The 15848-nt window shown below is 62.5% G+C and overlaps 5 protein-coding genes across 5 annotated transcripts; all 5 read left to right on the top strand.

Moving 5' to 3' along the window:
• Positions 1 to 459: 459 nt before the first annotated feature.
• LDBPK_170640 (bis(5'-nucleosyl)-tetraphosphatase,symmetrical-likeprotein) lies at positions 460 to 1416 on the top strand (the record flags this gene model as incomplete). The annotated part of the gene is made up of 1 exon (XM_003859870.1): positions 460 to 1416. One exon carries the CDS (start codon positions 460 to 462, stop codon positions 1414 to 1416), a length of 957 nt encoding a protein of 318 aa, XP_003859918.1.
• An 873-nt stretch (positions 1417 to 2289) lies between these two features.
• On the top strand, positions 2290 to 5925 carry LDBPK_170630 (hypothetical protein, conserved; the record flags this gene model as incomplete). Its single annotated transcript, XM_003859869.1, has 1 exon — positions 2290 to 5925. The coding sequence occupies one exon, from the start codon at positions 2290 to 2292 to the stop codon at positions 5923 to 5925; it is 3636 nt and encodes a 1211-aa protein (XP_003859917.1).
• Positions 5926 to 7042: 1117 nt separating this feature from the next.
• On the top strand, positions 7043 to 7708 carry LDBPK_170620 (hypothetical protein, conserved; the record flags this gene model as incomplete). Its single annotated transcript, XM_003859868.1, has 1 exon — positions 7043 to 7708. The coding sequence occupies one exon, from the start codon at positions 7043 to 7045 to the stop codon at positions 7706 to 7708; it is 666 nt and encodes a 221-aa protein (XP_003859916.1).
• Positions 7709 to 8705: 997 nt separating this feature from the next.
• LDBPK_170610 (RNA-binding protein, putative) lies at positions 8706 to 9602 on the top strand (the record flags this gene model as incomplete). Its single annotated transcript, XM_003859867.1, has 1 exon — positions 8706 to 9602. The coding sequence occupies one exon, from the start codon at positions 8706 to 8708 to the stop codon at positions 9600 to 9602; it is 897 nt and encodes a 298-aa protein (XP_003859915.1).
• A 1608-nt stretch (positions 9603 to 11210) lies between these two features.
• On the top strand, positions 11211 to 15092 carry LDBPK_170600 (hypothetical protein, conserved; the record flags this gene model as incomplete). Its single annotated transcript, XM_003859866.1, has 1 exon — positions 11211 to 15092. One exon carries the CDS (start codon positions 11211 to 11213, stop codon positions 15090 to 15092), a length of 3882 nt encoding a protein of 1293 aa, XP_003859914.1.
• Between the last annotated feature and the right edge of the window lie 756 nt (positions 15093 to 15848).

Genomic DNA, 15848 nt, shown 5'->3' with positions numbered 1-15848 from the left:
GCATATGTGGCACACGCACACACGCCGCGATATTCGCTGCCGCAGAGCGTTCGCACCTCCCGTGCGCCGGCTACCTTGGCAACCGTCGTGGCTTCTCCTGTCCTTCCCTGCTCCTCATCGTGCCCCCGTCCATGCACAGAGTCTCTCCCCTCCCTCCCCCTGCTTTTCACGAGGCGCAGGTGCGCGAAGGCACACGGCACCATCCCTCCCCTCTCGCCTTTCGCTCTTCCCCCGAAAGTCTTTATGTCTCTCCGCGTCGTGGATGTCTGTGGTCGTGCCGCAGGCCGCCTGATCCTTGTCGGCGACATTCACGGCTGTCTCGACCAACTGCGGGAGCTTCTTGTAAAGGCTCACTTCACCAATGCAGTTGTTCGGCGCTGCCCCACCCTGCTGACGTCGTCGTCGGCATCGCCGCTCTCCAGAGCTGAACCTCTGCCTTCTCGTGGCGGTGGCGCGAGCATGTGCATCCCGGCTGCTCTGAATCCAGGTCCGTTGGGAGAATCAGCCTCGCCATCAGCCGAGGATGGTGCTGTGGAGGATGTCTGCGTTTTCGTCGGTGACCTTGTGAACAAAGGCCCCGATTCGTACGGCGTCGTGCGGTTCCTGCGCGACATCGGTGCGATTGGCGTACTGGGGAATCACGACGCGGCGCTGCTGCAGCTCGCCGAGAAGCTTCGGGCGGATGTTCCGCTGACGGACAAGGAGGCGAGCAGCAGCCTCTACCCGCTGGCATTGCAATGCCCCGACGACGTCTTTGCCTTCATGGTGTCTGTTCCCCACATTCTGTGTTTCCATGCCTATCGGCTCATCGTTGTCCATGCGGGCATCGATCCGTCGATCTCGCTTGCTGCCCAGAGCGTCGAGGCTGTAACGCGCATGCGTAACCTGGTAAAGGCCAAAAAGTACTGGAGGCAGCCGACCGATGAGGCCACGGGGCAGCCAGCGCACGTGGCCCTCTCTGTTTCTGCCGCCTTTGCGACACTGGAGCGGCCTAGACTCGGTGCAAATTGGGGCGTGAAGTGGTCGGAGCTGGCCCGCAAACTGCAAGGTTCTGTGGCCGGCGAGGAGGCGAGCGACGGCGGCAGAAGCGACAGCAGCAGTGACCGAAGCCGCGACCACAGCCGTAGCGGTGCAAGTGGCACCGTCGATGGTGCAGACGACAGTGGGAAGAAGAAGCCAAAGAAGGCAGATGAGGATGCGCCGAAGTGGCGAAGGCGCATTCATCGAGACTACACCGATTTCACTGTCGTGTACGGCCACGACGCCAAGCGGCGGCTGCAGGTGTATCCGTACGCCTACGGGCTCGATTCCGGTTGCGTCTACGGTGGCGAGCTGACGGGGCTGGTGTGGCCGAGCACGCTGGTGTCTGTGCCAGGGTGGACGGACCCCTCGCCGCCGCGCAAGTCGAAGGTGTGAGGTACACAGGTGAATAAAAGCAGGCAGGCAAGAAAATGCCCCCAAGAGAAGGCGCGACACGGGACGGAGGAAGGGGGCGGGGTGGGGGCGCATGTGCGAGAGAGAAGCGCAGGCGAAGGCAAGTTTGCATTACTGCGCACGTCTTTCTGTCTGTTCGTCTCTGTGCGCTTTCCTTCCTTTCCCCTTGCGCGCTCGCGTGTCTGTCTTGGGTTTCTGCTCTGTGCATGCGTTATTGCCCGCCCGTGTGCGGCAACATCGTAGCCCACACGCCTGCGGGTACGCGCACCTTCTTTTCTTTTCCGCCGCATCAGCCGAAGGTGGAGAAGGTGTTTGTAGTGATGGGGCAGAAGAGGATGATGGATGGCGTATCGTCACATTCGTTTCTGTGTGTATGTCTGCTGGTGGTCTCGCTGCATGCGCCGATTCACTGATGCACCGCAGTGCCGACGTACGCACGAGATATAGGGGAGGAGGGCGAGAGAGAAAGAAGAGCGTGATTGTGCGTATGCATGTGGGGGTGCTGTTTCTTTTGGTATTCGAGGACCACCGCTGCGCAACGCTCCTCCCCTTCCAGGCGATGAGGATATTAGCAGGTGGGAAGGCTGAGCTCTTCCTACGTAGAAAAGAGGGGGACTCACGCACTGGGGTGCGTGTCTGCGCAGGAGCCGCAAATACATTCTCGCTTGTGCACCACTCTCCTCACGTGTCTTCCTGCTGCTGGTGCTGCTTCTGCCTCGCCATTGGAACTCTTCTCTCTTGCGCTCCTTTCCGCCTTTACTCGCGCTCTTGGCTATCTTCATTCTCTGACACGCGTAGACACGCTCTCGCCGGTACGTAACGAGTGGCGCACAACCCCATCGCTTTCGCAGTAGGATGGCTTCGTACTGCGAGGTGTGTCAAGGCCTTTACGACATTCCTCACCCACACTTGCGACTGCAGCGCTCGCCATTGTCGCCGCCACCGTGGAAGCGCGGTATCTGGAACCCAGTTTGCTCACCATCATCGCCACCCAAGCGGGGAGGAAGCGGGGGAGGCCGCGGTAGCCGCGGCATGTCGTGGCCTCGGGTCGCGAGCCGCCACTGCGAAACCCCACACGGGCTGCCCTCGCCTTTCCTGGAGGCGCGGAGCAGCGGTCACGACTGCGTTAGCCCTTACGTGTGCCCCTGCGAGCAGCGGCGAAGCGCCTCCATGCCAGCAGTGCCCAACTCCTACGCCGCCTCGGCCTCACATGCGGCTTCACATTCCTCCCCTTCTCTCGGACGGCGCGTGTCACCGGGCGCGGATGGCGGCGCGGGGTGCGGCGACGAACAGGAAGACCACCATCGCTGCACGACATCCTTTCCACTCCCGATGTCTGCCTTCGCAGCCGCTGGGCGGAGAGGTTTTCCCTTCATAGAGCGATACTGCGAAGACACGTACTGTAGTCAGCGCCGCGCAGACGGCAACCCGCCCCAACTGGATTACCTGCGCCGTGGGGCCGGGCATGTGTGCACGTATGTGTCTCCTTACGATGACTGCGAAGGCGATGGAGAACGGATCAGGCTGACGCCCGACGGCGGCGACACGGCTTTTCCGTCTTCCTCGTTCTCGCCCTGCGCGCCGGTGGATGCGCGGGAGGCGGCCGGGCGCCACCATCGCTGCGCCAGCGCGGGGAGACCGCTGCACGTGCGCTGCGCGTCATCTCCTTTCCCCTGCGACGACCTGGGGCGCGGTGGCGAGCTCGGTAGCCGCATACCACACCACTCGTCCTCGCCGCGTAGCCTTGAGGATGCGACTCGCTACGCCTCCGAACGCGACGCACGGCCGCGATCGAGTCGTAACACCAGCGCTGATCACCCTTCCCGGCGAATATCCCCGGCAGTCGATGGAGGTGGTTGTCGCGGTACGCACATGCCGTCGGTGCACAACGGCACAGGCTCTGGCGAACCGTCTTCCTCGCAGCGACCGCCGCTGCTGCCGTCGGTGGCATCGATGACGCCGGCGTCTTCTTTTGCGGGCCTCACCCTCGACGCTGAACAACGTGCTCAGCCATCTGCCAGTTTTGAGGCACCGCTGCACTTCACCAGACACGGTGATTCGGCGCGGCAGCCTGCGGTCTCGGATGGTCCACTGCCGTCTCGCGCTAGTGACTCTCTGGCGAACCTCGTCGCCAAGATACGAGCGGAAGTCAGCAAAGACGTGACTTCGTGGGCCACAAGAGCGCCCAGCAGCGATCCACTTCTGAACCCCGCGGATGCGAAGCCTCGGACAACTGCAGAGGGTAAGAGACAAAAACACCGCCGTGCGGAGAAGCCGCAGGCGCAGGGCTACGCTCCAGTTACGACGTCGCACGCGGAGCAGACCTCCGCCACTCAGGCTACAGCGTCGTCGCTCCTGTCTTCGTCCGACGTGTCGACAGGTGCAGAGGGGACCGCCGCTTTTCATGCGCTGGCCGCTCGACGGTCATCCAGCGCAGGCGACAATAGCGGCTCGCATGCTTACCGGCCTTCCGCTGCTCCTCCAGCGGCCAGTGGTCAGGCTCGCAGCGCGCGGTCGCATCGACGGCGCAGCAGCACTGCAGAATACCGTCACCCGTCCCGGCCGCGGCACTCTTCGTCGTCATCCCTGTCGGCGGGTTCGACCCGGTCATCGTCCTCTTCGGTGCATCTCCGCTACACTGTGAGGAGGGCCGAGGCAGTCCTAGGCCGACTGAGGGACAGATCAGGCGGCAATGGCGGCAGTCGCGCACCATCGCCCGCTGTGAAGAAGACGAGGGAATTCGTGGGCAACTTGCTGGCTGATGACGCCGCTGCTGCTGGTGCAGCAAACGCCCATGGTCGACGGAATACCTCGGCGCACTCTTCCGCACACGGAAAGGACTGCACAAAGTTGCAGAGTGGCAGGGGACGTCGCCGCCACTCGGCCCCTCCTCTGCCCTCTCGACCTCATGCGACACGTGCGCCATCCCGCCGATCTTCTCTTCCAGCTCCCACAGATACGTTCTCGACGGAGAGCCCAGGTGCACCCCAGCGAGTGCATCCACCTGATCGGGCTGCAAGGGAGGCGACAAGAGACGTGGGACAGAAGAGAGATGATGCGCCGGCGGCTACGGAAACAGTGGCTGAGTTACGTCGGCAGCAGGAGATGTGGCGCACCACACAGGAGCACCGGATCGAGCGGCTACGCGAGGGTCTGTCGGCGCTATGCGCGGCCGTCCGAAAAGACCTTCAGAAGGTGCGCGAGGAGGTGGGTCGGGTGCGTGCCGAGGCCATTGGTACGGCGGAAGACGCTCAAAAACGAATGCGTGAGGCATTGGCGACCGCATTCCGGTCCAACTCGCCCGATGAACGTGTGACTCACGCAAAAAGACGGGAGGTGGACTTCGACCCGAATTCCGTCGTGGCGGCCGTGACACAGTGCACGCCGGCGGAGCAGCGCCGTCTCGCCATGCTGCTTTTGCCTCACTTTCGACCGCTACTCGCGGAGATGGTCCAGGGTGAGGTGCAGTGCCAGCTCCGCCAGCACCGCGACGAGCAGCAAGAGGCGCAGCACAGACTTGAGCAGCGCTTGCACACGTACGTTGGGGAAGCGGTGGTGTCCCATCAGCGCCGTACACACGCAGACGAGACCTTAGGCAGTGAAGGCATCGCCACCGCCCCCTTGTGGGCAACCTTCTCTTCTGCGGACGCCTTCGACGCACACCTCCGCGCTGCAACTCGCGCGGTGCTGCTCGAGGAGGACGACCGACGGTATGGCCTGGCGAATGAGAACGAGCGCCGGCATGAGCGGCGCGTGCAGAAGCTGAAGCAGGGCTGGCAAGAGACGCTGAAAACCGCACAAGCGGAGTGGAAGGCTGAGTGGAAGGCCATTTTGGAGAAGGAGGCAAATGCGTGGACATGCTGTGTCCGGGCACCGCTGCAGCAGCAGGCCGACATGCTTCAGGACATTGTAAAGGCCCTCACACGCGACGTGACAAACCTGCAGGAGCAGCAGGAGGCGCTCTCCGCGCGCCTCTCGACCAGTCTGCGACATGAGCGGGAAGTGCGAGTGCAGGAGCAGACGCAGCTCACCGAGCGTGTTGAGCAGCATCTGCGACAACTGCTACCGCGTGAGGTCGAGTCGGCCTGCGTGCGATTCCATGCGTTGCGAGAGCAACGGCTCGCAGCTGCAGCTTCACGAGGCACTTTTACCGAACTGACCACTCCCGGGGCATCGCGCCGGAGTGCGACACCCACGATCAGCGCTGCCGCTGCGGCCACTGCGCCATCATCCGCAGAGGAGCTTCGCTTGTCCATCGTGCAACCGGCCATGGAGCACATGCGGCGTCTGCTCGTGCTGCACCAAGAGATGATCGACGCGATGGTTGAGGCTCGTTGCCGTCGCGCTGAGCACACGGTGGAGGGGAATCGGCACGTGTGGTCGCAGAACGTGGCGGAGCTGCGGTCCAAGCTCTCGGCGCTGCGCGCCGACGTGCGTGGTGCCTTGGGCGAGTTGTGCGAGAACATCAACGTGGCCTCTCCAGCCCTGTGAGATCATATGTAACAACGGCAGTGCGCGTGGCGCATGCAAGCATGTGTGCTTGTGTGCGCACGCAGGCTTTACCTTTCATAGAATTACGAGCGGGAGGCAAAGGAGACAGCAGAGGTGGACGCTGACGGAGGAAGAGGGTGGGCAGCGGTTTGGTGAGTGGATCGGCCACGGAGGCGCTTGGAGGAGGCGTTGTGTGTGTGGCTGAGGTAATCACAACGCGCCTGAGAGAGAGGCGCGAGAGAGACGCGTCTATCCTGGCCGGTGGGGTGGAGGAGGAGCGAGCGACGTGCAAAGGTCAGTTCAGGGCCGCGGTACAGGCGACAGGTGATCATGCCCTCGTTGTCTCCCCACCCTCTGCTGCCGTTCATGTCCACACAGCCTTCATGCCCCTCTCCCGCTCTCTTTCACAGCAACGCCCACTTCTCATTCTATGGCGCTCTGTCATTGTGCACACGACTGGCCTCTCGTCTCCGTCTGCCGCCCCTGCATCCTCTTCTCCCAGCCTTCCCCCCTCTCGGGCTCCCTCTCTCACGATTGTGGATCCCTGTACGCACTCCCTCATCATAGAGTTCGTGGAAACGCTATCACTGTGCATGAAAGCACATCCACACACCCACACCCACACAGATGAGAAAACAATCAGCCAACCCGTCACCTGGATGCACTCCCAGCTTGCATCATTCGAGGAGTACGTGCGTGTGTGTGTGTGTGATGTACGCCAACAAAGAGATCACAAGTTACCATTGGAAGGCCTGTGCCCGTGTACGCGGGTACGCGAGCTGCTACTCTTTCCATCCCCCTTTTTCTCTTGTCTCCGCACAGCTGAATCGAAAAATCTCTCCGTCACCACGTGAACACCTACACAACACGCAAACATAAACGCGTGTGCGTGTGTTGTCACCCTCAAAGAAGGAGCGCCGTCCAACCGCGTTGCCGACTGCCCTCTGCATCCATGTCTCTTCGTCTGCTCGCCGGTGCACGCGTGCGCGCACCAGTGCTGATGGCGCCGAGAACGGTGCGCCGCCGCGCGAGAAGCGTACGTCGCACTGGCCTCTCACAGCGAGTCCGCTCGCCTTGCCACACCATCTTCCATGCGCCGGCTACATCAGCTGTCGCCATGCACGTCTCGCCGCTCACGGCGCCGCGTCGGGCACAGAGCTCGCTGCAGAAGCTGCTGGATGACCCCAATGACCCCTATCTTGCTGCCCTTCAGCAGTTCGACATCCTTCGTATCGCTGACATTGTCGCGGAGGGCCCTGCCAAGTCTGGCGTGCCCGCCGCCTTCCTGCGACGAGCTGCCCTTCGCGTGGACACCGACGGCTTTGCCGCTGCTCGAGCCCAGCTAGCGTCACCCACACCCCTCACGCAGCGTCCCGCACAGTCGTCTGGGGAGGCGGTGCTGCAGTCACTGCACGCGGCTGGGATAATGCATCGGAACAAGACCGAGGCTGTCGCTGCAGCCGAGCTCAAGTCGGCGCAGGCGGCTTACGATGCCCTCCCGCAAGAGGAGAAGACTGCACTGCAGATGGAGCGCGTTGTGTCGCACCTCTTCGACGGTCTCTGCGCGATGAGCGCCGCCATGCGGATGCAGGCGGAGGAGGGCGCCGCCTCCGTCGAGGAGCGTGACGCGGCTTTCAGCATCTACGAGCGTATCTTGTCCGCCTACCGGGATGGCGTCATCACAGCAGATCGCTGGAGTGCCGACTTTTTGCCGGAGCTTGAGGAGCTGCAAGTGATTTGGCAGCACCTCAGCGATCCTCGCGCGATGCCGCTGGAGAAGTAAGTTTAATACATGTGTGTGTGTGCGCGCGTCTGCCTACGTGTGAGAGAGCTGGATGTTGGAGAGTGCTAAGCACACACTCTCTGCGTGCAAGCGCCGAGCACCTTCTTTTCCTCCTCTTCTCCGGCGAGATGGTAGTCGACTGTTGCATCGTTTTCATCTGGCAACGTTGCCATGCCAACTCGCCCCTCCCGGACGACGGTGGCGCTGGCATGCCAATATCGCGATCAAGTCGTTCAGCGCCACCTACCACAGCACAGAGCAACACGTGGACAGCGACGGAAAGGCAAAGGACCCGCAGTGGCGTACAAGCCGTGAGATGGTGCATAGGGCGATGCAGTGACCCATGTGCACGCACCCCCTGAAAAGGGCACTGGCAGCGTCACTGTCGTCTCTGCGAGGTGGACCCGTCGCATCGTAATGGTGTCTGTGGACGCACAGAAAGAGGCGAACGCGCACCCCAGACTTGAATGAGCTCTCTTTCCCTCTCTCATCTTCGACGTGCTCCCTCGCCGCCCACCGCATCCCTTTCTCTCCACCCGCGAATGACGAGCCGTGCAAAACCCTCTGTTGCACATACCCCCCCCCCCAATATATATATATACGTGCACACATCAGCTTCCCCCCCCCCCCCACACCCCACGCCCAACTCTCCGAAGCAACGGGAATACACACGCACACACAAACCGACAAAACCCTTAACATAAACAAACGGCCGCGCCCGTAACGAACACGGGGAAGTCTTCTGTTGCGCGCACGCTTGCTGTGCGTGTGTGTGCTTGCCGGCTTTCGTTTCGCTTGCTTGCTGTGCCTGCGCGCGCCAAGCACGTGTGCCTCTCGGCCGAAAAAAAAAGAGGGGGCCTTACCAGCAACTGAAGAAGGGGAGCGCAGACGTAGACGCGGCCAGACAAACCGCGCCCGTACTCAACCATACAACTAGCGCCGTTATCGTGCTGCTCTTCTTGTACGCACAGGCGCACGCACGGGAACGGTCTTCGTGATGGACGGCCGACTTGTGCAGACGTCGTGCCGGACGACGCACTTTTCGGCGGTGGAGGCGACGCTGCGGGATTGGCCCGAGGTCGAGGCGGTTGGCTCCTTCCGCGAGAAGAAGAACAACAAGAGGGACATCACGACAGTGTTCGTCACCTTCCGCGACGAGGCGGCGGCGAAGGCGGCCAGGGCGAAGCTCGATGCCATTCCCGGTATCGCTGAGGCGGCCACTGCCTTGTCTACCTCTCCGGAGCAGGAGAAGGGGACGACCAGCGGCAGTCGAAGCAAGCGCTCGCAGACGAAGAAAGGCAACGCCGGTAGTGACAAGAAGAGCCTCGCTGCGGAGTTCTTGAACTTCGAGTCGTATGAGGATCAGAAGCAGCGCAAGGCGCACACGAGGAGGAGCAACGGCGTGCCGGAGGTGACGGGTGCGGAGACGACGCGTAGAGGCCGCGGTGGGCGTGGAATGGGCCGCGGCAATAACAACAACAGCCGCGGTGCTGGTGGCAGCCACCGTGGCATGCGTGGTCGCGGTGGCGCTCATCTGCAGCCGCCGCAGAACTTTCAGCAGCCGCAGCAGTACCAGCAGCACCAGCTTCACCCGCCGCCGCCACCGCCGCCACCGCCGCCGCGCCTACCGCCGTTCGAGGCGAACGTTGCCTTCATTGACAACGTGCCATTCGGCACCACGAATAGATACCTCATGGAGCACTTCTCCGCCTTCGGCCGCATTCTCGATGTGAACCGTCTCGAGCTGATGGTCATGATCTGCTTTGACAACCCGGAGTCGGTGCAGCAGTGCATCCAGCACATGAACGGCACCAAGATCCACGACAACGTCATCACGGTGAGCAGCGGCACCGTCCGCATCCCCGGCAGCGTAGCAATCCAGATGGGTGTTTAAGGCGGCAAGTGGAGCAGGAGGAGGAACGACGGGACGGAAGGACGCGCGGACGCGTGAGAGCATCCGCATTCTGCGTTGATGGAGTAAGGGAGGGACGACAGAAGGGGAACGGATCAGCCGCCACCGTGCTAACATCGCGCATGTCGCAGCTGCCATGGATCAGCGCGAGCGACTCTTGGCATACCTCACACTCCTTCCTCCTTCATATGTCCTCCTCCCCGCACACCGTTAAAAGCCTTCACACACAATACACATGCATACACCGACAGACCGACAGACACCTGCTAATGGCCACCACCGCCTGCTCTCCTGCGCTGATACGGCGCTTTTCGTGACGTTTGTGTGTGCACGCGTGTGTGTGCGTACTTCCCTGCGGATGCCGAAAAAGGAAAGGATGGAGGGGGAGGAGGAGGAGGAGGGGAAGGGGTGGGCGGGCATGGGCAGAGAGGCACAACTTATTCACCTTTTCCGTGTTGACCCATGCGCCTCTCCCTCTGTGTTTGTGATCTGCCCCTCGTCGTCCCTCCACGCCCTACCGAAGGTCGGAGGCGTCCGTCTCTCCACCTGTCCTTCGCCATCGCTCACCCCTCGCTTGTGTGCGAGTGTATGTGTGCCCGTTGTCCAAAACAACGCACAGGTAAAAGAAGCGTATAAGTGGGCACTGACTAACATAAGAAGAACCAACGAGAAACGGAACGAATACGGAAACAGCAGCGCTGCGCTCGCTTGGCGGGCATATGCGCCCACACATGCATGCGAGGGGGGGGGGAGTTGATGGGAATGGGGTGGTGGCCTTCTCTGTGCGCGTGCTTTCAGCACTTGCGTGGCTCTTGCCAGGGCTGCTCAACTCTTGCCTTCCATTTTCTACCGATCACTTCTCCCAGCTCCGCTCAGGGTGTGGTGGTGGTGGTGGAGGAGCGCCATCGACGGGCAGAGGGAGAGGTTCCGTGGTTGTGCGGGTGCCAGCGGTGCTCTTCATTAGCGTTTTTGTAGCACCTCCACCTAAGCCCACGCGTATAAGCTTGGGGGGGGGGACGTTGACGGATGTATCTCTGCCTTCACTGCGGACTCCTCCGCGCGCACACTAGCGCACGCGCTCGCTGACATAATCCGCTTCTTTGCCCCTTCACGCTCTCCTTCTCGCTCTTACGCAGCCCTTCTGTCTGCGCGCCCTTTCTTTGCTCAGGGCCGCTCGCTCACCGCTATTGCCATCACATCACAGGCACGTGCACATCGAGAGGATTCACCGTCCGTGTGCGCCACGGCGGCTAACCGTCTACAGACTAAAGAAGGGAGGTCTGTTGTTTGGGTAATAATTGTTGCGCTGTGGGAGGAGGGGAGCAGCACTCCACTGTATCGACAGGTTCTCCTCCTAACCCGCGCTGACCATCGGCACGCGTCGACCGACAGGCATGAATAGGCGCCGACGAGTTTATAGACACACACATACATATATATATATGGGCGCACACGTACATCCATACTGCGCTGCTTGCGTCTCTTTCTCGCTTTCGCATACTTCTCTTTTGCTGTGCAAGCAGGCGCAGGAAAGCACTCGACCAGTGCGCGAAAACGAAGTGGACCACACGAAGCGAACTCCCTGCCGTGATGGACTTCGAGGAGGCCTGGCGGGAGGCCATGGGGGAAGAACAGCCGCCGCCGCCGCAGCAGGCACGTGGCGGCCACGATGGCGGCGGTGGGGGCGACGACGCGTATGATGAGTTTAGCGACGAGGATCTTCTGCGGTCTGTCCCCTGCGCGAATGACGCTGCTGTGGCGCCCGCGTTTGGCCCAGTGTGTCCCATGGCACCGGTGGCCCCTGCCATGACTTCCGTTGCCACAGCCGTACCAAAGTCCTCCTCGCCGCGCCCTGCGGCTGCTTCGGCTGTTGCGGCGGCCATGCCCTCTCTGCCTCCGTCCTCGGCGTCACAGCGGGGCGCCCTCGAGTTTCCTCCTGTCGGCGTCGCCAGCTTTTTGCTCCGTGGAGACAACGGGCGAGTGCGCTGGGTGACGACTACTGGTGGCGCTGCCGCGTCTGCCGCTCAGAGACCAGGTGTGCGGAAGATCTCACAGACCGTGGGCCACTCGCACCGGCGCGAGGTAGTGGACGTCGAGGCCATGGAAGCAGATGATGGCGTTGTCACCGTGCGTGGAGACGAAGAGGCGGCAGCACTTTGTAGCAGCGGCGCAGCTATGCAGCTGAGCGACCGGGAGGACGAGGACGACGAGGACGACGAGGAAGACGTGCCCGACGCGGCGCCTTCGTCGATGCACCGTCGGGCGAGCGACCCTGCAGGCTTTCTTCGCGACGGTTTAAACGCTCGAGCGATGCTGCGTGACATCTACGCTGAAGAGGTGAAGCGGCAGCAACAGCGAGTGAAGCAGCAGGAGGATACGGAGCGGCAGAGTGTGCAGCGGACAGCAGCAGGCCGGGATCATTGCGAGCTGGAGGCGCTTGGCGACCGCGACGAGGTACTGGACGGTGAAGAGAGAGAGCGGCGCCGACTCATGGAGCCGGCACGTCAATGCCGCGCCGCCACTGCAGGCACTCTTGCGCGCCCTCGGCCACATCGCGCCCCCTCCAACGGGGAGCTGTGGGTCACCAAGTACAGCCCCAAGCTGTTCCACGAGGTGCTCAGCGATGAAACCGTTAACCTACGACTCCTGCAGTGGCTCAAGTCGTGGGATGCTTATGTGTTCCCAGATGACGCGCCTTCGGCAGCAAAGGGCGCGCAGGCATCAGCTGCCGGTGCTACAGCCGCGGCTTCACCTCCCGCGGAGCGTATTGCCGTCCTTACCGGGCCGCCTGGAGTTGGCAAGACGACACTCGTCCACGTCCTCGCCGCGCATTGCGGCTACGAGGTGATCGAGGTGAACGCGAGTGTTGAGCGGACGACATCGCGGCTGGAGGCGCTCATCAAGACCGCGGTGGCCGCGGCCGGGCCGGCTACTGGAGGTCGCGTCCGCCGGCCAACGGCGGCGTCGGCTGCTGCTGGGTTGGCGGTGCCCGCTATCGATCACCGTGCAAATCTTGGCCTTGAGACAGGTCACAGCGGTGACGCTTCCGGTGCCGAAATGGCAGCAGCAGCAGCGCTGTCGTCGCCGCGTGCCTCTTCCTCCCTGGTGCAGCACTTGCTCCGTCCCAAGTGCCTTGTCATCGATGAGATGGACGGCATTGCCAACAGCAGTGTGGCCGCGTACCTCATCCAGCAGCAGCTGCATCGGCCGGTATTCTGTCTCTGCAACGACTTTTACGTGCCATCCCTGCGACCGCTGCGGCAGCATTGCTCCCACGTGTACCACATGCCGCCCATTCGTCCTCAGCGACTACTCTCACGGCTGGAGGAGATCGCGCGGCGAGAGGGGGCGACGATGTTCGACTCGATGGCCCTATCAGAGCTCATCAAGACCAGCGGTGGTGATGTGCGGAGCTGCCTGAATGCGATGCAGCTCATCAGCAGCGCTGTACACCAGCAGCAGCAACAGCAGCGTCTTGATGCAGGGACTGGTGCGCCCTCCTCTGCCACCGCGGCACCCGCCGTCACGACGCCGTCGCGGCACACCGTCACGGAACTCATTCGACGCATGCAAGGCAAGGACACCCGTGTTGCGTTGCGTGACAGCTGGCAGCTACTCTTCACCCGGCCCGAGCGTAGCAAGGCTGTGCAGCTGCTGAAGCAGGAGTGCGGAATAGACTACGAGGCCTTCGTTGAGGCCGCCGCCGCCCAGCACAACCGCAACGTTGTTCCTGCACGTCGTGCGCTTGAGCGAGAGAGGGCAGTCGGTGCTCCGGCAGGCGGGGGCTACGCTCCGACACGGACGGCGGAGTCGAGAGGTGGCGGTAGCGCGTCGGCGCGTGCAGCGATGCAGCCAGTAGCGATGGGTTTCCGTGTCGATCCCGGTTACCTGTACGCTGCTCAGAAGCTGTCTCGCTGCCCCGACAGCGGCAGTCTGGTGGACGGCCTCCAGGAGAATTATCTGAACCGCGCCTACACCGACTACAGCTTTTCCCGCACCAGTGCCACGGCTGACAGCTTCTCGCAGCAGGACGTGGTGGTCGCGGCGGCCTTTCAGCATCCGGAGCTGATGGGGACGGCGGAGCGGCTGTGTCACGTGTCTGCGCTGACGTGTTACGTGCACTGCAGCACCGCGGCGCGCGGGAGCCGCATCGAGTTTCCACGCGAGCAGGTGACACTGCGCCGCTTGCAGTCGGAGTTGAAGCATGCTGCTCAGCAATTCCGTGAAGGGTGCCGCCCGCACGCCTCCGCGTTCCTCGGCGATGACGAGGTTGTAAGCACCGATGTAGTACCCATGCTACTGCGGTGCCTGTTCGACCGATCGCTGCGTCTGCCTGCGCACTCCATCTCCTCTTTCAGTCGGCTGCCTCCAGCAGAGAAGCGCCTGCTGCAGGCATCTGTGGCCCGTCACGTCGAGTACGGTCTGGACTACCAACGGGATCGGCAGTACACCCCGTCGCCCGCCGCTGCCGCTGCTGGTGCCGCTGGAGCGTCGCTCAGTTCATTCGGCTCGCTGGCCACGGCGAACGTGGAGGATGAGGCGCCGTGGCGACTGACTCCGGAGCTGGACAGACTCCTTGCAGGCGTGGTGCGTCCGGTGGAACGCGCGCTTGCAGGAAGCGGCGGCGGTGATTATCGTGGCTACTCCTTCTCTTCACGCTCGTCGCGCTTCGGTGGGAGCGGTGCCGGTCCGCGTGACGGCAGCGGCCTCCACACATCACCGTCTCCCTCAGATGCGAAAGGCAGCACTGGCTCTCCGGCCTTTGCAACCAAGTCAGGTGGTGGCGACAGCCGTGAGCCGTCGAGAACGCCGTCGGTGGCATCCGTGATGATGCCGATGCGGAACGAGGTGCGGCAGATCCTGTCTGGTGAGATCCGCCAGCATCGCATCATGCAGTCCATGGAGCTCCTGAAGCGTCAGTCGCAGCAGTCGACACCGGAAGCGCTCGAGCGAGGTGTGAAGCGGCAGCGCGCTGACAGCGTTGCCTCCACCGCCACAGCCTCGTCAAATCCCGCCCACAAAGCCGACTCTACAGTGAAGGGTGATGTTCGCGAAGCTGAGCATGCAACGGCGGCAGACGGCGCAGAGGGGGTGGATGCACCCGCCAACAAGTGGCCGCGATCAGACGGGACCATGACCGCGTCAGTAACTGTGACGACCACCACGACGGTGCGGCGCGACTTCTTTGGTCGGCCACTGCCAAGCACCGACTCTGCAGGGGCAGCGGCAGCATCGACTGTTAGCACCACGCGCAGTGGCCCTCGTGCTGTTGGCGACCGTCTCAGCGCCAGCGCCACCGCCGCCGCGTCACCGTCGTCGCTGGTTTCACCGTCATCGGGAGACGCTGGCAAGGGTCGCTTTCCCCGCCCGCACTCTCCTTATCCACCCACCGCGAACGCCTGCGTGCGCTACGTGTACCAGGACGGCTCCACGAATGCCGTCAAGATGCCAGCGACGTTCGCTGATTTTTAGTGCAGAGGGTGTCGGCTCGAGGATCGGGTGCGTGGGCGACGGTGGTGGCCATCAGGAGTGATCAGGCGTGTGACCCGAACGCAAGGAAAAGGACGCCTTCATAGACAGCTACGCGTGCACGTGCACACATGCGTGCACCGAGCGTGTAAAGATACTTGTGCACGGCATGGACTGAGTTGCCCGTCGAGGGAAGGAGAGCAGTAACAACCATAAAAGGTGGAGAGGGGTGAGGAGAGAGGGAACGACATCGGGGGATGTATGGCCACTTGTGTCCCTCTTCCCCTCCTCTGCGCTTCTCTTCGCCTCTGCGCGCGATGATCTCGACCCTTTTCCCCCTCTTCCTCTTTTCGTTTCATGTCTTTTTCCATAGAAACACACCCACCCACAAAAACGTAAGAGGGGCCCGCATGACATCATCTTTGTGGCTGCTGTCACTGCCGATGCGCTCAGGCATACGTGAACACGCACGGCACTGCGGACGCTGTCGTCTCTCGCCGCCTGCCCATCTCCCTACCAGAGCGGCGAGCTGCAGCTGCAGCCGTAAGCGGCCAAGCGAAAAAAGAAAGCTAAGAGGGCAGAGAGAAAGGGAGGGGAGGGGGGGGGCACAGAGATGGGACGTGGCCAGCCTCCGCCGCTCGACACTTCGACAGTACGTCTTGATGGTGGGGAGGCATGCACGCCTGCCACTGCCGCTGCGCTATGGATCATGACGAATAACATCTCGCTATCCGTCATACATGTCTCCCTCCCTCTCTC

This window comes from Leishmania donovani, chromosome 17 (genome assembly GCF_000227135.1).
Source record: "Leishmania donovani BPK282A1 complete genome, chromosome 17".
In the NCBI taxonomy this organism is placed as follows: domain Eukaryota; phylum Euglenozoa; class Kinetoplastea; order Trypanosomatida; family Trypanosomatidae; genus Leishmania; species Leishmania donovani.
The sequence above is the reverse complement of the archived record's forward strand: the minus strand, read 5'-3'. Positions and strand labels throughout refer to the sequence as shown.